The following is an 18,637-nucleotide window of genomic DNA, read 5'->3' as shown; positions in this document are numbered from 1 at the left end:
ATCTGATTGCTGTGGCTAGGACTTCCAATATTAGGTGGCATAAAAGTGGAGAGAGTGAGCATCCTTGTCTCACTTCTGATCTTAGAGGAAGTGACCTCAGCTTTTCACTGTTGAGTATGATGTTGACTGTAGGTTTGTCATATATAACTTTTATTATGTTGAGGAATATTCCCTCTATAGCCACTTTGTTGAAAGTTTTATCATAAATGGGTGTTGAATTTTGTTAAAACCTTTTCTGCATCTATAGAGATGATCATATAGTTTTTATTCTTAAATTTGTTAATGTGGTATATCACATCAATTACTTTGCAAATATTGGACCATCATTGCAACCCTGGGATAAATCCCAATTGATCATGGTGTATGATCCTTTTAATGTATTGTTGAATTTGGTTTGCTAATATTGTCTTCAGGAGATCTTTTTTTTTTTGTGGTACGTGGGCCTCTCACTGTTGTGGCCTCTCCCGTTGTGGAGCACAGGCTCCGGACGTGCAGGCTCAGTGGCCATGGCTCACGGGCCTAGCCGCTCCATGGCATGTAGGATCTTCCCGGACCGGGGCATGAACCCATGTCCCCTGCATTGGCAGGCGGACTCTCAACCACTGCACCACCAGGGAAGCCCCAGGAGATCTATTCTTTTTAGTCTTAATTTCATTTATTTATGTCCTGATCTTTATGACTTATTTCTTCCTTCTACTAACTTTGGGATTTGTTTGTTCTTCTTTTTCTAGTTCCCTTAGGTGTAAAGTTAGATTGTTTATTTGAAATTTTTCTTATTTCCTGAGGTAAGCTTGAATCGCTATTAACTACTCTCTTAGAACTGCTTTTGCTTTGTGTCCTACATTTTGGATCATTGTGTTTCCGTTTTCATTTGTCTCCAGGTATTTCCTTATTTCCTCTTGATTTGTTTAGTGACCCATTGGTTGCTTAGTAGCATATTTTTTAGCCTCAAAGATGTGGATGTTTGTATTTCTCTTTGCAAGGTTTTTTTTTTTTTTTTTCCCTGTAGTTGATTTCTAATCTCATACTCTTGTGGTCAGAAAAGTTACTTGATATGATTTCAATCTTATTCAATTTACTGAGACTTTTTTTGTGGCCTAGCACGTGATCTATCCTAGAGAATGTTCCATGTACACTTGGAAAAATGTGTATCTGCAGCTTTTGGGTGGAATGTTTTATATAATCTATCTGGTCTAATGTGTCATTCAAGGCCAATGTTTTCTCATTGATCTTTTATCTGGATAATCTGTCCTTTGACATAAGTGGGTGTTAAAGTCCCCTACTTTTATTGTTACTGTCAACTTCTCCCTTTATGTTTGCTAATATTTGCTTTATGTATTAGGTGTGCCTATTTTGGGTGCATATATACTTGTAATTGTTATATCTTCTTGTCAGGTTGATTCCTTTATCGTGTAATGCCCTTCTTTGTCTCTTGTTACAGGCTTTGTTTTAAAGTCTATTTTGTCTTATCTAAGTATTGCTACCCCAGATTTCTTTTCATTTCCATTTACATGGAACACCCTTTAACATTTCTTATAAAGCTGGTTTAGTGGTGCTGAACACTTTTAGCTTTTGCTTGGTTGTAAAACTCTATCTCTCCTTCATATCTGAATAATAGTCTTGCCAGATAGAGTATTCTTGGTTGTATGTATTTTCCTTTCATCGCTTTGAAGATATTGTTACTCTCCCTTCTGGCTTGAAAAATTTCTGCTGAAAAGTCAGCTTATAGTCTCATGGGAGTTCCTATCTACATAACTAGTTGCTTTTTTCTTGCTGCTTTCAATATTCTCTATTTTTTTTTCTGTTTTAATTACGGTATGTCTTGGTTTATACCTCTTTGGTTTCATCTTGTTTGATACTCTCTGTGCTTCCTGGACCTGGCTATCTGTTTCCTTTCCTGGTTTAGGGAATATTTCAGATATTATTTCTTTAAATAAGTTCTCTGCCCCTTTCTCTCTCTCTTTTCCTTCTGGGACCCCTTTAATGTGAATGTTAGTACACTTGATGTTGTCCCAGAGGTCACTTAAACTATCCTGATTCTTAAAAATTCTTTTTTCTCTTTTCTGTTCAGCTTGGCTGATTTCCAAGTTTGCTAATTCATTGATTCCTTTGAGTGTATCTTTTATTTCAGTTATTGTATTCTTCAGCTCTTTTTGGTATCTTCTCTGTATTTTCTAACTCTCTGTTAAACTTCTCACTGTGTTCATCATTCTTTTTCAGAGGTCATTGAATATTTTTAAGATCATTACCCTGAACTCTTTATCAAGTAGATGGCTCGTCTCCACTACATTTAGTTCTTTTTCTGAGGATTTGTCTTATTCCTTCCTTTGGAGCACATTCCTCTGTCTCCTCATTTTGCCTAATTCTCTGTGTTTATTTTTCTGTATTAGGTAGGTAGGTTACATTTCCCAGTCTTGGAGAAGCAGCCTTATGTAGAAGACGTCCTATGGGGCCCTGCTGCGTACTCGCCTCTGGTCACCAGAGCTTTATGCTCTGTGGGTGCCCCCATGTGGGCTGAGTGGCCCCTTCTGTTGTGACAGAGCCAACTGCTGTGGGCACACTGACAGGTGGGACTGGCTCCTGGTCCTGTTGGCTGTGAGGCCTGCCTCTTGAGATACTGCCAGCCCACTGGTGGCCCACTGCTAAGCCCCAGTGTGGCTGGTCACATGGCCTGGGGCATCCTGGGGCGGGTGCTGGGCCCACTGGTGGGTGGGGCTAGGACCTGGCATGGCTGGTTGCATGGTCTGGGGGGGGTGTCTCAGGGCCCGTGATGAGCCTGCTGGTAGGCAGGACTGGGTCCTGGAATGGTTGGCCACATGGCCTGGGGGGGTCCTGGGGCTGATGCTGGCCTTCTGGTGGGTATGATAATAACTGTGGTATTACCCATACTCAGTGTAGCATATCTTTCTTTCTCTTTTTTTTAAAACAAGAAACACACATTTATGTATTCATTCTTGGATTTATACAGCTCTCTCAAAGTTTCTACTTCTAAAAAGATTTGTCACCCATGGGTGATGTGATGTGGCTGGTAACAAAAGAATAAGTATAGGAAGAATAGATCCACTGTTCATCCATCTGTTTTTGTCTAAGAGAGCTTTTAAACTGTAGAGAATCGTTCAATGAATGTGACAGAACTATCTTTCCAGAATAAAAAGCAGCCCCTCTCATTAATATTTCATAAGTGATTTAAGCCATCAGAACTCTGAGTGAAGGACACATAAGGTAGTAATGAAAGTTTAATTTTTAATCCCAGAGAATGTGAGCACTAGGCTGAATAATAATTTCAGAAGCTTATGTGATACTAAGGCCAGGGCTTGAAATAGGATGTGGAAGGAAATGAACAGAATTGTTCGCCCCACCAGATCTCCTCGACCCATCCCACATCATCTGTCCCTCCCCACCAAAACTGGGGAAGTCGAAAGGGAGCACAGAAGAGAGACTAGTAAGGGAAGGGGGAGGAGAGGGACCTTGTGGGGAAACAGGAGAGCTTCTGGGGAAGTTGTTCCCTCTTAGAAGAGGAAAGAGAAATAAACAGCAGAGAAAGATTGATAACTATAATTAATAAGATAGGGAGAATACATTACACTAAATTTGGCTTCTGAAATCTAGGGAATGTGTACCCATTCTACAAGTCTCACTGAATGACAGATTAATCATATTTTAGACCTCTTGCCAATCCCAGTAAATTCACAACAGAAATTGTACGCACATCTCTTTACAATGCGATGCAAGTAGAAATTATAAAAAATTTTAAATGTCCAACTTCTTGGAAATCTGTAAACTTTCTCCTAAATAATTACTGGGTTAAGGAAGGAACTAGAAAATGAAATGAAAGACAATGTAGGAAAATGCTATATATCAAAACCAGGTAAAAGCTCTAAGATTTTAAAGAAAGAACCAAAAAAATGGGAAAGTCGGAGAGCACAGTAAACTGGAACACTGAAGATCTGTCTTCCCTTGGAATCCGGGGTGGCGGGGGAGGCAGGGTGCTGCACAGCTCTCCCACGTCCCCACAGGTCTTTAGATGAATTCAAATTCACACAGTACTTCCTTTTGCTCTTTGTTAGGCAGTGAAGCTGTTCAGCTCCAGCCTTGGGATTGGGGGAGAGAGGGCTGTGACTTCCGGCCTGCCTGAGCACACTTGGTACCCTCAAGGGGACGTGTTGGTCAGAGTCTCATGACTGTGATTCACAGAAAAATTCTTAAGGATATAAACCCAAATGGCAGAGAAAGAATAAGCCCTCTGACAACTGAAGCTGGAATGTGGCTGCAGGAAGCACGCTCACCAGAGTAGCCTGAGGAGCATTGTTTTCCAGTTAAGCACACGTTGGAAGTAACTTTAGTTCAAAGAAATGTCTTTCTAGAGATGGCAGGAAAAAAGGGGACATGGTGAGATGTTCAATAGTTTTCATTCTTAGCATATTGGATTTGGAGTCTGGGCAGAGACTAGAAACATTTGGTTAGTTTCTTAGCACTTGTTGTCAACACAGTTTTTCCAAAATTGCTCTGCCATCCTGATGCTCTTTAATGAAGTGATAAAATGTGCTATTGCTCAGGTGAAATCATTCTACAGATTGGCGTGGTGGCGCCAGGAGATAGACTGGGGTGGTAGAACCGCCTAGCTTTGGAGTCGCGAGGGACCATATAGCATAGATCCTTCCTGTGTGTAAAGGAGTTGCATGTTTACATGGACATCACAAACCCCACGGAACAAGTGAGACGGAGAGCAGTGAGTGAGAAGAGGAAGCTGTGGAAATCGGGGTAACCAAGAATGCTCCAGACTTCTGGGTCAGATCGAGAGGATGACCCATGCTCTCTGGTATAAATGAGAACAATATTGCATGAAAACATGACAGAGGACTTCAGCTCTCCGTTTCACTGAAGGCATGATGTTTGACATCAGTAAGCCTCGGTTTCCTCATCCATAATGGGAATAGTAATACGACTACTGTTTACAGAAGGATTAGAAGAGGTCATTCACTCATTTATCTATTCATTCTCTGAATATTTATCAGACAACTTGGATGCCAGGCACTGTGTTGGGGATGGGTACGTAAAACACAAGAGATATTAAACAAGTAAGCACACAACTACGTAGTTTCAAGGTGGGAAGAGTATTGTGAAGGAAGGAAAGTACGTGAAAGAAAATAACAGTGCTGATGACTTTGGTTGAATGGTTAGGGGTATCTTCCCTAAGGATGTCACATTTTGAGTCTGAAGATGAGAGGGGTTAGCAATGCAAAGAGCTAAGAGAAGGAGAATTCCCGCTAGAGGTACCAACGTAGCCTTAGACACTGAACTGAGAAAAAACATGGCAAACATGAAGAAGTGAAAATAGAGTAGTGTGGCTGGAATCACAAAGGAGAGGAGAGAAACAAGAGTTAGGCAGGAACTAGATCTTGTAGGGCTCTGTACATGGGGGTAAAGAAGCTAGCTTTGCTAAATGAAAAGAGAAACAATTAGAATGTTCTTAGCACAGTGCCTGGATCACCAGGAATGGTTGGTAAATTTAACATGACGATGATTCCGATGATGATGATGATGATGGGGGGGGAGGAGAAGAGAGGTGGAAGCAGGTGACATACTGGAGTTGGCAGTCATGTAGGAACACACTTCTAGGTAAAACTACACCTGTAGTCCTGATTTGAGAAAAGCAGATTTTTTAAAAAAAAGCAGACAAAGGATAAATTTACTCTATTGATAGAGATATTAGAAGCACCACTGTTTCCAGAGGCATAAAAAGCTTTAAAATTTTGACTATGAAATCATGAAACATAATAATGAATAAAGAAGGATAACAAGATATCTAAGAAGATAATTTTTAGTCCCTGTGTGGCTTCTCTCACCTCTTACCCCTCACCCTTTAGTCTCTCATTTGGAATGGGGCCATATCGCCACCCCCCTTTCCCCCACCCCGGCTCCTGTGTACCCAGATGAACCCAAGGCTGGTCTCCAGGATCAAGTCTTTGTTTAGCTAAGGGGCATTTCAACCCAACACTCACTTCACAAGAAGCCACGTGTTAAACATTACTGTATGGTAAGGTTCTGTTTTCAGCTCTTGGTTGGACCAAGCCTAAGTGCCAAAGTATTTCGTTTGCTTTGAATTATGATTTAATACTTAATCAAATTTTTGACATTGTTATATAAAAACAAATCTGTGTATGTAGCAGATATGAACAAATGAGCACATATATTAAGTCCTGGCTTTAGGACCTGATCCATTACAGATGTTAAAGCTTACTTCTGACTGGGCTTCAGATCCACCTAAAATTTCAGATAAACTGTGTTTTACAGCCCAGTTAATTTTAGCTCTTTCTACAGGCTCCTTTATAAGAACTATTTTTCATTTAAAAAAAACCTTCTGTACGAGTAGTTTGTCTTCAGGAACCAGATCCATCTGCCGATGTTAAAGATCAGAAGCATTTGGGCTATTCCGTAGGGTTAAAAACCATGGGTCACAGATTATCAATTGGATCTCTGAGCCTGAAACCATCAGTGTTTGCTGAATGAATAAAGCAAACAATGAAAAATCTGGGCCTGGTCCCCAGAACACTAGAATTTGGAATGGTCCTTGTCATTTCTTTGCAAATGTGATCCACAGTAAAGAATGAATTTGGCGTGGTGATGCAAGTGACCATGGCATGAGTTCAGCTGACTTCTTAAGAAACAGTACAGACCAGGCTGAAATATGAGTCATCTTTCTCGATTACACCGCAGTAACAAACAGTCAATAACAAGAAAACAAATCAAAAGCAATAACAGAAAATTTCTGTGGCTTACAGTGACATATGTTTATTCTCCACTGGTGTTAACATGCTAGTCTGGTATCGGTGGCAGTTCTGCTGATCTGGCCCCTGTCCCATCTGTCCCTGGGGCCCCAGCCCTTGGTCTTGTGAGAGCAGAAAGGAAAAGACGGTTGAATCGTGCAGTGACCCCCAAAGCTTCTACTTGGAAACTGCACATAACCTCTGCTCACATTCTTTAGGGCAAAGCGAGACCTGTGGCCAAGCCCAGAGTCAACGGGAAGGATAAATATTAAATCTCCATAGGGAGACAGCACAAGTCACAAGGCCATGAGCTTGTGAGATATGCAGTCTCTTACAGGAGGAAGTTGAATAGGAAAAACGAAAGAGGTTTTTGTTGCCGCTGAGGGGGCGGAGGGAGGCATGCAAATTCACAAGCCCTAAGATGGTGAATACAGGATGCGCTGCCGCATGATTTGGGGTCACTTTAGAGCACTGAGGGATTGTGGTTATAGTATTGCCATGCCTGGGTTCCAGGGAGAATATAGACTTTCAGAATTAATAAGGTTTCATTTCCACCGGGAGAGAGAAACATAGCCAAAATCAATTGTACCTTCTAGGTTTAAAGCCCTCGAGCCCTATAAGTTCCTCTTAAAACATTTGGACTGCAGCTGCCTTTCTCCTTGCTGGAGTCCTTGAATTTCATTAGTGAGGCCCAGGGGAACGGCCTGCTTTAGCGTTTGCTCTGCTGCTTTTGGACTGTGTTTCTTCCTCCTTGTCATCTGCTAATGGGCAAAATAGAAAAGAGAGATGCTTGCTACGGTCTTAGCAGAAGCGAAGGGCACCCCAGAGGGTTCAAGAACAGGAGGACATCTTACTCCGTGTTTCATGCTTTCCGGTTTCCAAGAACTGTAGCATGCCTGCGTCTCTAGCAAAAATTGAACCGTCATACCACGCCTTAAAATTAATGAATCAACAAGTGTCTGTCCGACACCTATTTGCAAAGTTGTTAGATGCTGAAGGTGATATGGAAATTTTCTCTTCCTTCAGAGATTTGCTGTTTGGTTGGAGAGCTGTGTAGCATAACTTTACGGCTGTGTGTGAAATTTGCGTTCAGCCCGTAGAAAGGAACTGGTTTGGGATGAGTCAGTGGAGAGGCATGCGATTGCCAGTGTCTGTGTAAGACTCTGTCATATGGCTGTACCATGATTTATTTAATCACCCTCCTATTATTAGACGTGTGGGATATTTTCAATTCTTGGGTCTATAGAGCATACGCTGATGTGGAACCTTGTGTGTCTTTGTCTGCATCTTGAATGATTTCCTTATGACAGAGTGTGAGAAGTGAAGTTACCGGGTCCAAAACTATGAACACTTCCAAGACTCCTGATACATATTGTCCAATTATTTTCCAGAAATTTATACTTCCAACCAGTTATGCATGGGAGTAACATGTTACCATATCCCTACCAGCTTTGAGGATTATACTTTTAAGCTCTTCCCTTTACTGCCCATTCCCTTTGACCTGGATATTCTTCCAAGTTTCAACTTAAAAGTTACTTCTGCTGAGAAATATTCCCTCATTCTCTGTAGGAGTTCAGAGTATTTGGTTAAGTTAATGGTTCTCTACACTTTAAGACCTTCTTATATCAACCTTATGCTATTCTGAAATGAAATTCATAGATAATATCAGCTCATATTGTATACATACATTATATAAATAAAAATAAAATCGTAAGTGTAAGATTTAGGAGAAATAAAGCAAAGTAAAAAAAAAAAAAAATTATGGGGACTTCCCTAGTGGCACAGTGGTTAAGACTCCATGCTCCCAATGCAGGGGGCCTGGGTTTGATCCCTGGTCAGGGAGCTAGATCCCACATGCATGGCACAACTAAGGAGCCCGTCTGCCACAACTGACAGGGCGCAACCAAATAAATAAATTAATTAAATGAAATTTAAAAAGTTATGACAGTATGTTAAAAGCCTAGGCAAGCTGCACGTGAAGACAGAATGAAGTCGTAACTTGTTTGCCCCCTAAACCCTCTCAACGCCGCACTAAAAACGCAGGCCGACGTGGCTACGTAGGTTGGTGAATTTTCTGAAATGGCGACCAATTCTTGGCAGATTTCCAGGAGGAAAAAAAGAACTTCTTTTGATTCACACTCTACTTGTAATCCTGGAAAATCCGGTGTGTGTTAGAATTGAGCAAAAATATTTTGCACTTGGTATATAAACCAGAGCTAGATTTTATACTTGTAACTGTCACTGCATTGAAGGTCACATAGGAGAGAGGAGAATCCTCGTTGTGGGTGACTGTCTCTCACATTTCAGGGTGTTTAGTATCTTGGATCCCCAGCCACTAAATGCCAGTAGCGCCCCACCCCCATCCTGTGAATAATGAAAACAAAGCCAAATATGCCTTCACGGATTTCCAAAATGCCTAACAGAGGTACCCGTGGAGCCCCATTGTGTTAAGTAGTAAAAGAGCATGTTCTCTACTTCCCTGAACGTGACGCTCACGCTTTTGAGAAAAAAGTGCTTGCTTCTTGGGAGTTCCCGTGAGCGGTGACTGTCTTTCACAGCAATATCGCCAGTACAGGCCCTGGTGTTTGTTGATGCCTTGAAGATGTTAGTCGAGGGAATGGATTAGTAGGTGGATGGCTAGCTCTTCCAAAAGAATTCTGTAGAACAAAGGTAGTATGAATATCCATGGAAGAATTCCTGATTTGAGTGAGGAACTTCAGAAAGGTCAAGAATAACGACAGCTGTTCTTCAGTCCACCTTTTCTAGCACTAGGCATTCGCTAAGGAATTCACACGTTCGTTTCACCTGTTTGCTCCAACTGCTTGAGCTTGGCTTAGATTTAGTGACTTGTTCAAAGTTACTAAGTGTGGAGGTTTGTAAGTGACAGAGGCGGGAATTGAATCCAGTTGACATGACTCTGTAGACCATGCTCATGGCCACCACACTATGAGATACTGACTATTGATTTAAAATAGGTGGTCTTTATAATATGAAGGAAATTTTCTTTTGCTCCTGACTTTCTAAGGGTTTTGTTTCTAATAATAGGAATGCTAACAAACTTTTTGACATCTATAGAGATAAATAGTTTAGCTTATTGGATCTATTAGTGAGCTTAATTTATAATTTGAGAGTTATTTGTAGTGAGGTGGATGGATCTAGAGTCTGTCATACAGAGTAAAGTAAGTCAGAAAGGGAAAAACAAATACTGTATGCTAACACATATATATGGAATCTAAAGAAAAAAAAGTGGTTATGAAGAACCTAGGGGCAGGACAGGAATAAAGACGCAGATGTAGAGAATGGACTTGAGGACACAGGGACGGGGAAGAGTAAGCTGGGAAGAAGTGAGAGGGTGGCATGGACATATATACACTACCAAATGTAAAATAGCTAGCTAGTGGGAAGCAGCCACATAGCACAGGGAAATCAGCTCGGTACTTTGTGACCTCCTAGAGGGGTGGGATAGGAAGGGTGGGAGGGAGATGCAAGAGGGAGGAGATATGGGGATATATGTAGATGTATAGCTGATTCACTTTGTTATACAGCAGAAACTAACACACCACTGTAAAGCAATTATACTTCAATAAAGATGTTAAAATATATATATATATATATATAATTTGAAACAATCCTTGCATTACTCTTAACCTCATGTTTTATTTGATATATAAGCCTAACAATGGAGAGAATTCATTTTTCTAGAACTGTGTGTAGGATTTTTATATCTATATTAATAGGTGAGATCTACCCATAGTTTTCCTTTGTATTATCTATGTTGGGATTTGGTGAGATGGTTCTGAGACAAATTATTTGGGAATTGTTCCATGTTTGAGGGTTCCTTAGAACAAATTATATATGGGAATTATCTTTTCCTTAGAAGTTTAATATAACTTACCAGGTAGAGCATCTTCTAGGAGTTTTTTTGGGGGGAACTAATTGTTTGTATTATATTCAATTTTATCCATGGCTTATTGCCTATTCAGATTTTATTTTTCTTCTCCTTGAGATAATTTTAGTAATTTATATTTTTCTGGAAATAACCATTTCAAACATTCAACTATATTAACATAGTGCTGTACATAGAATTATCATATTAAACAAGTGTTTCAGTATCTGTGTATTTGTATCATGTTTGTCATTTTTAATTTTTTGTATTTGTGCTTCTTTTCTTTCTTTCCTTTTCTTTATTGATTAGGATTCTTGATTAGGATTACAGATCAATTTTCTTCTTCTGTTTAGGTTCGAGATGATCAAACCTTACTTGGAAAAGTCTGTGGCAGTGAAACCCTCTCTCACATTAAATCCATTACTAATAGTATCTGGATCAGGCTTAAAATAGACGCTTCTGTTGTAAGAGTTAGTTTCAGTGCTGTTTATCAAGTCGGTAAGAAAACTCATGCCTTAATTTTTAAATGTCTCATTTGCCTGATTATGACATTTTCATTTCTTGAAATAATTGAGTAATTTTATGTCCTCCAGTGGTACGGGGAAAATTCTAATAGTAGTGTTACATTCCATTATGTCCTTCTGCGGAGTGAAGCTTTGCAGTAAAATGGAGGGCAACAGTCATTTATCTCTGGACAAACACTACTGTCTTTTTCATACTTACAGCGTGTGGAGGTGAATTAACTGGAGAAGGGGTCATCCGCTCGCCCTTTTATCCTAATGTGTATCCAGGAGAAAGGATCTGCAGGTGGACCGTCCACCAACCCCAAAGCCAAGTGGTTCTTCTCAACTTCACTGCCTTTGACACGGGAAGTTCTGCCCACTGTGATACAGATTATATTGAGGTGAGAGTAAAACACTTTTGAATATTTGCACTTGATTGGATATTATTAAAAATATTATGTCACGTTTTCCTCAAATCAGTTACATGAAACAAAACTAGTTTATAGGTGCAAAATTCTCAACAAAATTCTAGCTAACTGAATCCAGCAGCATATAACGAGGATTATGTACCATGACCGAATGGGATTTATCCCAGGAATGCAAGGTTGGTATCTGTCCAAAAATCAGTCAGTGTAAAATAAAATAAAGGAAAAAAACACAAAAACACCCACATAATTACCTCAATAGATGCAAGAAAAAAAAGAAAAGCATTTGATGAGGTTCCATACCTTTTCATGATAAAAACACTCAACAAACCAAGAATAGAAGGGAACTTCCTTAATCTGATAAAGGGCATCTGTAAAAAAAAAAACCCCACAGCTAACATCATATTTAGTGATGAAACACTAAATGCTTTGCCTCTATGGTCAGTAAAAAGACAAAGATGTCTGTTCTCACCACTTGTATTCAACATTATACTGGAGCGGAGCAGTGGGGCGGCCTCGGGGTGTCCCGGCCCTTCCCGGACTCGGCTCTGGGCTGACAGTGCCCCGCGGCCACGTTAGGGGTTCCCTCTCGGCCGTTTAGGGAGGGCCGCCGGTGCCCTCAGCTGCCTCACCTGGACACGAAGGCTGACCTTTCTTGTCTTGACCACGAAACGAGGAATAACCAGGTGACATGAGTTAGTCCCTCCTTTCAGAGGAGTAACCTGCCGTTGCTAGAAACCGCAGGACGGTTCCTACGCTGATGTGGACCCAACCCCAGGAGACACTAAGTGAAAGAAAGCGAAGAGTGGAAAAACGTGTGAGGATGTGCATTGCTGGCAGGTTTTGGGTGTTTTTTTTAAAAGACCCACGAGGGTAGAGATGTCCACGAGCTCGTACAGGCAGAGTCCCTCCCGAAGGGCCAAAAGGGGCAGTGAGGAAGCCAGCAGAGATGGGAGGACGGGGACAGGGGCGGGGGAAACAAGTTTGGGGATACTTGAGTGTGCGATCTAAACACACAAAGTCCTTTTATGAGGTTATCACATCATAAAGCGAGAAGGCAACGTTAAAAAAAGAAAAGTGGGCTTTTTCAGCTGGAACCATGATAGTTAATAGATTCATGAGATTGAATTTGTGAGGATAAAATTTTAACAGTCAGTACTGGAGTATCAATATCTGCTGCAAAGGTTTCGAATCGATGAGACGACCTGAGTCTTGGAAGCGAGATTGTTTTTGTTTTTGAGGGGAGGAGGGGGAGCCCGGCAAATAGAAGGAGCTCAAGCCCCTTTTGTTGAATGAATAAATAAATGCCTTTCTGCTACAAGAAAAAAAATACAAACAAACAAAAACCTAGAAATTCTAGTTAGGACAATTAAGCAAGGAAAGGAAACAAAATGCATCCAGAATGAAAAGGAAGGAATACAATTATCTCAATTCACAGATAACATGATGTTGTATATAAAAAAATCATAAGGAATCTATACACAGACACACACACACTTAAACTATTAGAACTAATAAACAAATTCAGCAGGTTGTGGGATATAAGATCAAAATATGAAAGTCACTTCTTTTTTATATACTGGCAATGAACAATTTGAAAATGAAATCAAGGAAACAATTCCAATTACAATAGCAAAAAAGAATAAATATTGAGGAATATAGCTTTAAAAAGACATGTAAAATTTGTACTCTGAAAACTACAAGATGTCATTGAAGGAAATTGAAGATCTAAATAAATAGAAAGACATCTCATGTTAATGGATTAGAAGACATAATAATGTTAATATGGCAGTACTCCTTAAATTTATCTAAAGATTTAATTCAATCTCTACCAAAATCCCAGCGGGCACTTTTGCAGAAATTCACAAGCTGATTGTAAACTTCACTTGGAAATGCAAGGGAAGCAGAATAACCAGAAGCATTGTTGAAAAAGAACAACATTGGTGGAGTCACACTTATGATTTTAAAACTTAGAACAAAACTATAATAATCAAGACAGTGTGTTATTCAGGTGAGGATACAAATATGGAGCAATGGAACAGAATAGAAAATCCAGAAATAAATTCATACCTTTATGACCAATTGATTTTTGAAAAGGGTGCCAAGGCAATTCAATGGGAAAAAGTAGTTTTTTCAAGTGGTGCTGAATGTGCACACACAAAATCACGGAACTGGACTCCTTTCCTTACACTATACACAAAAATTACCTCAGAATGGACCATAGACCTAGATTTCGTAGCTAAAACTATGAAACTCTTGAAGAAAACATAGGAGTAAATATCTGTGACCTTGGGTTAGGCAAAGCCTTCTTAGATCTGACACAAAAAAACGCAACAAAAGAAAAATTGGACTTCATCGAAATTAAAAACAATCTAATTTTTTAAATGGGCAAAGAATATGAATATATATTTCTTTAAAGAAGATATACAAATAGTCAGTAAACACATGAAAAAGATGCTCAACATCACTAATCATCAGGGAAATACAAATCGAACCACAATGAGATACTGCTTCACACCCGCTAGGATACTATCATCAAGAAGTCAGATAATAACAAGTGTTGAAATTGGAGCCCTTTTACACTTACACACTGCTGGTGAGCATTTAAATGGTACAGCTGCTTTGGAAAACAATTGGTAGTTCCTCAAAAAGTTAAACGCAGAGTTATCATTTGATCCAGCAATTCCACTTCTAGGTATACACCGAAGGGAAACGAAAATACACATCCACACAAAAATTTGTACATGAATGACTTCAGTCGTTATTCATAGTAGCCAAAATGTAAAAACAACCTAAACGTCCATCAGTTGATGTGTATTAATAAAATGTGATATATCCATACAGTGGACTATTATATGGCATTAAAAAGAAATGAAGTAATGACACATGATACAGAATGGATGAACTTTGAAAACATTATGCTCAGTGAAAGTAGCTAGTTACAAAAGGCCACATATTGTATGATTTCATTTATTTGAAATGTCCAGAAGAGGCAATCTTATGGAAATAGAAAGTAAATTAGTGGCATCCTGGGGCTGGGGTTTGAGGGGGATGGAGAGCGGCTGCTAAGGGGGATAGAGTTTCTTTCCGGGAGACTAAAATATTCTAAAATTGATTTTTACTATACTAATAAACATTTTAGAAAAAATTATTTTTGAAGCAGTTTTCCAAAATAAATATCTAACAAAATAAATTTGAACATATCTTTTTTACTTAGATTGGTAGCAGTTCCATTTTGGGTTCTCCTGAAAATAAAAAGTATTGTGGCACAGACATACCTTCGTTTATAACATCCGTGTACAATTTTCTTCATGTCATATTCGTGAAAAGTTCTTCTGCTGAAAATTATGGTTTCATGGCTAAATTTAGTACTGCGGCTTTGGGTAAGAGATTGATTCTCCTACTTTGCCTCTTGGGCTTGTATCAGAATAAGTGAACAATGGAAATAGATTATTATAGAAATTTAATCTACACTACAGATGTGTAGTCATCTACACTGTAAAAATTTTACAGTACACGCAAAGGCAAAGAATATATATATATTTCCTAATCAGCACATGTCAGTAATTAACTGATGTCTATTAATAAGAGAAAAACTAGGTTATCTTCAGTGACATAGAAGGAACCTTTTTCTTTTTGACCTTTTAAGGGATTATGATCAGATTATTTTATTTGAAATTATTTATTTGTTGGTTACTTTTTCTGATAATTATTATTATTTTTATTTCAACAGCATGTGGAAAAGTTCTTACAGAGTCAACAGGAAGCATTCAAAGTCCTGGCCATCCAAATATCTACCCCCATGGTGTCAACTGTACCTGGCACGTAATAGTCCAACCTGGTCACCTGATTCATCTGAGATTCAGGGAATTTCATCTGGAGTTTCATTACAATTGCACAAAGGACTATCTAGAAGTTTATGACACTGGTTCTCAGACATCTCTTGGGAGGTGAGATGATTTTGTTTTTCGATTTTTAACACAAAAACTTCCTGCTTTCTTGCACTCCTGCTTCAGTGATGGATTTAAAGTCCATCATGTTGTGTTATGAAAACCAGGTGAGATCAACACACTTCTCAGTGACCATTTCTACATCGCTACTCACTACTCTGTAGCCTTGGCCATTAGTAATTACCTTTCGGCATGTGGATATACCCACGAAGCCATCACCAAAATCAAGATAATGCACATATCCTTTACCCTCACACCTTCTTCCTGCCCATTACGATTCCTCACTTTGTTCCTCATCCCCAGCCCCAGGAAACCATGAAAATGCTTTCTATCACTGTAACTTAGTTTGCATATTCTGGAATTATATAAAAGTGGCATCATTCTGTATGTGCTCATTTTTCATCTGAGTTTTCTCAGTCAGGCTAATATTTTGTTGAGCTCCTTTGACCTGAGGCTTTACAGTTTTATGAAATATGAAACATTTTGGACCATTAGTTCTTGAAACGCTTTTTCTGTCTCCCCTCCCCTTGGGACTCTGATTACATGTATCTTAGGCCATTTGATGTTGTCCCAGAACTCATTGATATTCTCTTCATTTGATTTTGTGTCTTTGTTCTCTGTGCATTTCATTTTGGAAAGTTTCTATTACTCTGTATTCAAGTGCACTAATCTTCTTTCCTACAGTGTCTATCTGCTATTAATCCTACCAAATGCATCTTTTCATCTCAGACATGGTAGTTTTCACTTCTGGAAATTCATCTGGGGCCATCTTTTATATCTTCCACATCTCTACTTTACACATTAATTTTTTGCCTCTAGCTTCTTAAATTGGTGGGATACAGTTATAACTATTTTTATGTCTTTGTCTGCTAATTCAGTCCTCCGTGTCATTTCTTGCTACGTTTAGATTGATCAGTTTTTCTTCTCATTATGGGTCATACTTTCCTCCTTCTTTTCATGCTTGGTAATATTTGATAGGATGACACACATTTTCAATTTTGTGTTTGTGCACTGGACACTACTGTATTCTTGGGCTTTGTTTTGGGATGCAGTTAAGTTACTTTGAAACAGTTTGATCATTTCCAGTTTTGCTTTTAAACTCACTTGTCTCCTGTCTCTGAAGAGTCATTGTCCTTCACTGCTTGATAGCCAGTGTCTTGAGAGCCATTGTTCTATCTATTTTTGTCCAGATTTTCAGTTGTTTCAGATACAAGATTATGTAAATCCAGCCCCTGTTATTACCTCTTTGTTGGAAATAGATATCTCCTGATTCCTTTTTCCCCTTCTTTTTGTATTTCATTTTCTTTTTCCTCATCCATTTGTTGTTGTTGTTGTTTTGTTTGTTTGTTTTTGCGGTATGTGGGTCTCTCACTGCTGTGGCCTCTCCCACTGTGGAGCACAGGCTCTGGACGCGCAGGCTCAGCGGCCATGGCTCACGGGCCCAGCCGCTCCGCGGCATGTGGAATGTTCCCGGACCAGGGCACGAACCTGTGTCCCATGCATCGGCAGGCAGACTCTCAACCAGCGCGCCACCAGGAAAGCCCTCCTCATCCATTTTTTAAACATTTTTCTTTATCCATTATTTCCTTAAACTTATTTTTTCCCCCAGTTTTATTCTCCCTCTTCATTTTTTGATCTTTCTTGTCTTAATCTTTAAGTTTTTAAAATTCCTTCTTTTTTTCTATTTCTTTTTTATACTTGACTTGTAATCACTGAAAAATACATAATTTTTGCTGAATGACATAAACTACAATGATCTAGTCCGAATTTGGCAGACATGGGCATATAGAGAGACATTTAGAATATTAATTAATTCATCTACCTTTGTTTTGATCAAGATATTGTCATTTTTAACACTGAAATGGTATTATACACCTTTTCTTTTCCTTTTTCTTTTACAGAAATTAACTCATCTATTTCCCATATTTAATACTTTGTCTTATTTTGGTTTCTATTTTTTTCCCCCTGTCATTCCATTAAGGTACTTTTACCAAGTGTTCTCTGAATTGAGATTTCTATTTCCTAGCCACTCCTTCTTATAAATGTTTCTCTAGATGAAAGCTCACGACATAATGTCTTTTAGCTTTACTACAAGAGTTTTTCTGAGTAAAATTGTTTTCTTCAACAAAAACTTGACATGGTTTAGTAAACAAACTCTTACCTCTGCATAGGCCAGCTGGGTAAAGACAATAGATTCCACCTGTCTAAGGCTTACTATTCCAGGCACTGTTCTAAGTTCTTTATATACAGTGTATTAACTCATACAGTTCTCAAAACAACTCTATGAAGTAGGTGGTGTCATCACCCCCATTTTACAGATGGGAAAACTGAGGCATAGATGTTGAGTCCTCTGCCCAAAGTCATAACGCCTCTAAGAGATAGACCTGACTCTAGAGTCTGTGCTCTCTGAGTTTATAATACATGGTTTTCCTTTGTTGCATAAGTGTGTTGATTACATTTCTGTGAATAAGTTCAGTAATGTGCGGTATGGTGACTCCTATAGCTCGTAGTTTCTAATTTCATTGAACTTCTGTTACAAGTCACACAGCTAAGCACATATATAAAACCATCTAAAGGAAGTAATCATGAATTGGATGATCTTTAGCAACTGTGTAAATGGTTTGTGCTTGAAATATACTTGTTTTTTAAGGTTAATAGGGGATATTATTGTTGTTATTTTTTTTATATGTCCTAATTTGGGGTACATCATTTCAAGCATACTGAAAGTTTTTAAACCTGTGTTCTTTCTTGGTTTCAAATAGATATTGTGGAAAATCCATCCCACCCTCTCTTACCAGTAGTGACAACTCATTAATGCTTACATTTGTGGCTGACTCTGACCTTGCTTATGAAGGCTTTTTAGTAAACTATGAAGCAATTGATGCATCAGCAGGTAATAAAATAGCATTGTATGCTTGGTTTCTCTTACTGCATTAAAGGATAGTACTGTGAGAATACTTCATGCCAAAATCTGTGACATAATGAAAGATGCTTTTAGAATAAAGTGTAGTGACTTAAGTGCCTTCCATATTAAATATAGAGTAATGAGAAGGTAAGAGTATTTTATCAATGTTAAATTTTCTAATTTTGGTAATTGTACTCTGAT

The 18,637-nt window shown here is 38.9% G+C and overlaps 1 protein-coding gene across 3 annotated transcripts in view; it reads left to right on the top strand.

Moving 5' to 3' along the window:
* CUBN (cubilin) overlaps positions 1-18,637 on the top strand; it is a 281,633-nt gene that overhangs the window by 50,025 nt on the left and 212,971 nt on the right. For all 3 annotated transcript variants that reach the window (XR_010934358.1, XM_067704299.1, XM_067704308.1), the window contains 5 exons: positions 11,007-11,151; positions 11,379-11,557; positions 14,799-14,964; positions 15,315-15,531; positions 18,294-18,424. Coding sequence is in view for 2 of the 3 variants with exons in the window: in XM_067704299.1 (XP_067560400.1) it covers positions 11,007-11,151; positions 11,379-11,557; positions 14,799-14,964; positions 15,315-15,531; positions 18,294-18,424 (838 nt within the window). In the remaining variant the exon portion in view is untranslated. The remainder of the gene's footprint in view (positions 1-11,006; positions 11,152-11,378; positions 11,558-14,798; positions 14,965-15,314; positions 15,532-18,293; positions 18,425-18,637) is intronic.

Source organism: Pseudorca crassidens, chromosome 1 (genome assembly GCF_039906515.1).
Source record: "Pseudorca crassidens isolate mPseCra1 chromosome 1, mPseCra1.hap1, whole genome shotgun sequence".
Taxonomy (NCBI): Eukaryota; Metazoa; Chordata; class Mammalia; order Artiodactyla; family Delphinidae; genus Pseudorca; species Pseudorca crassidens.
Note: the sequence above shows the minus strand (reverse complement) of the source record. Positions and strands in the feature narration are given on the sequence as shown.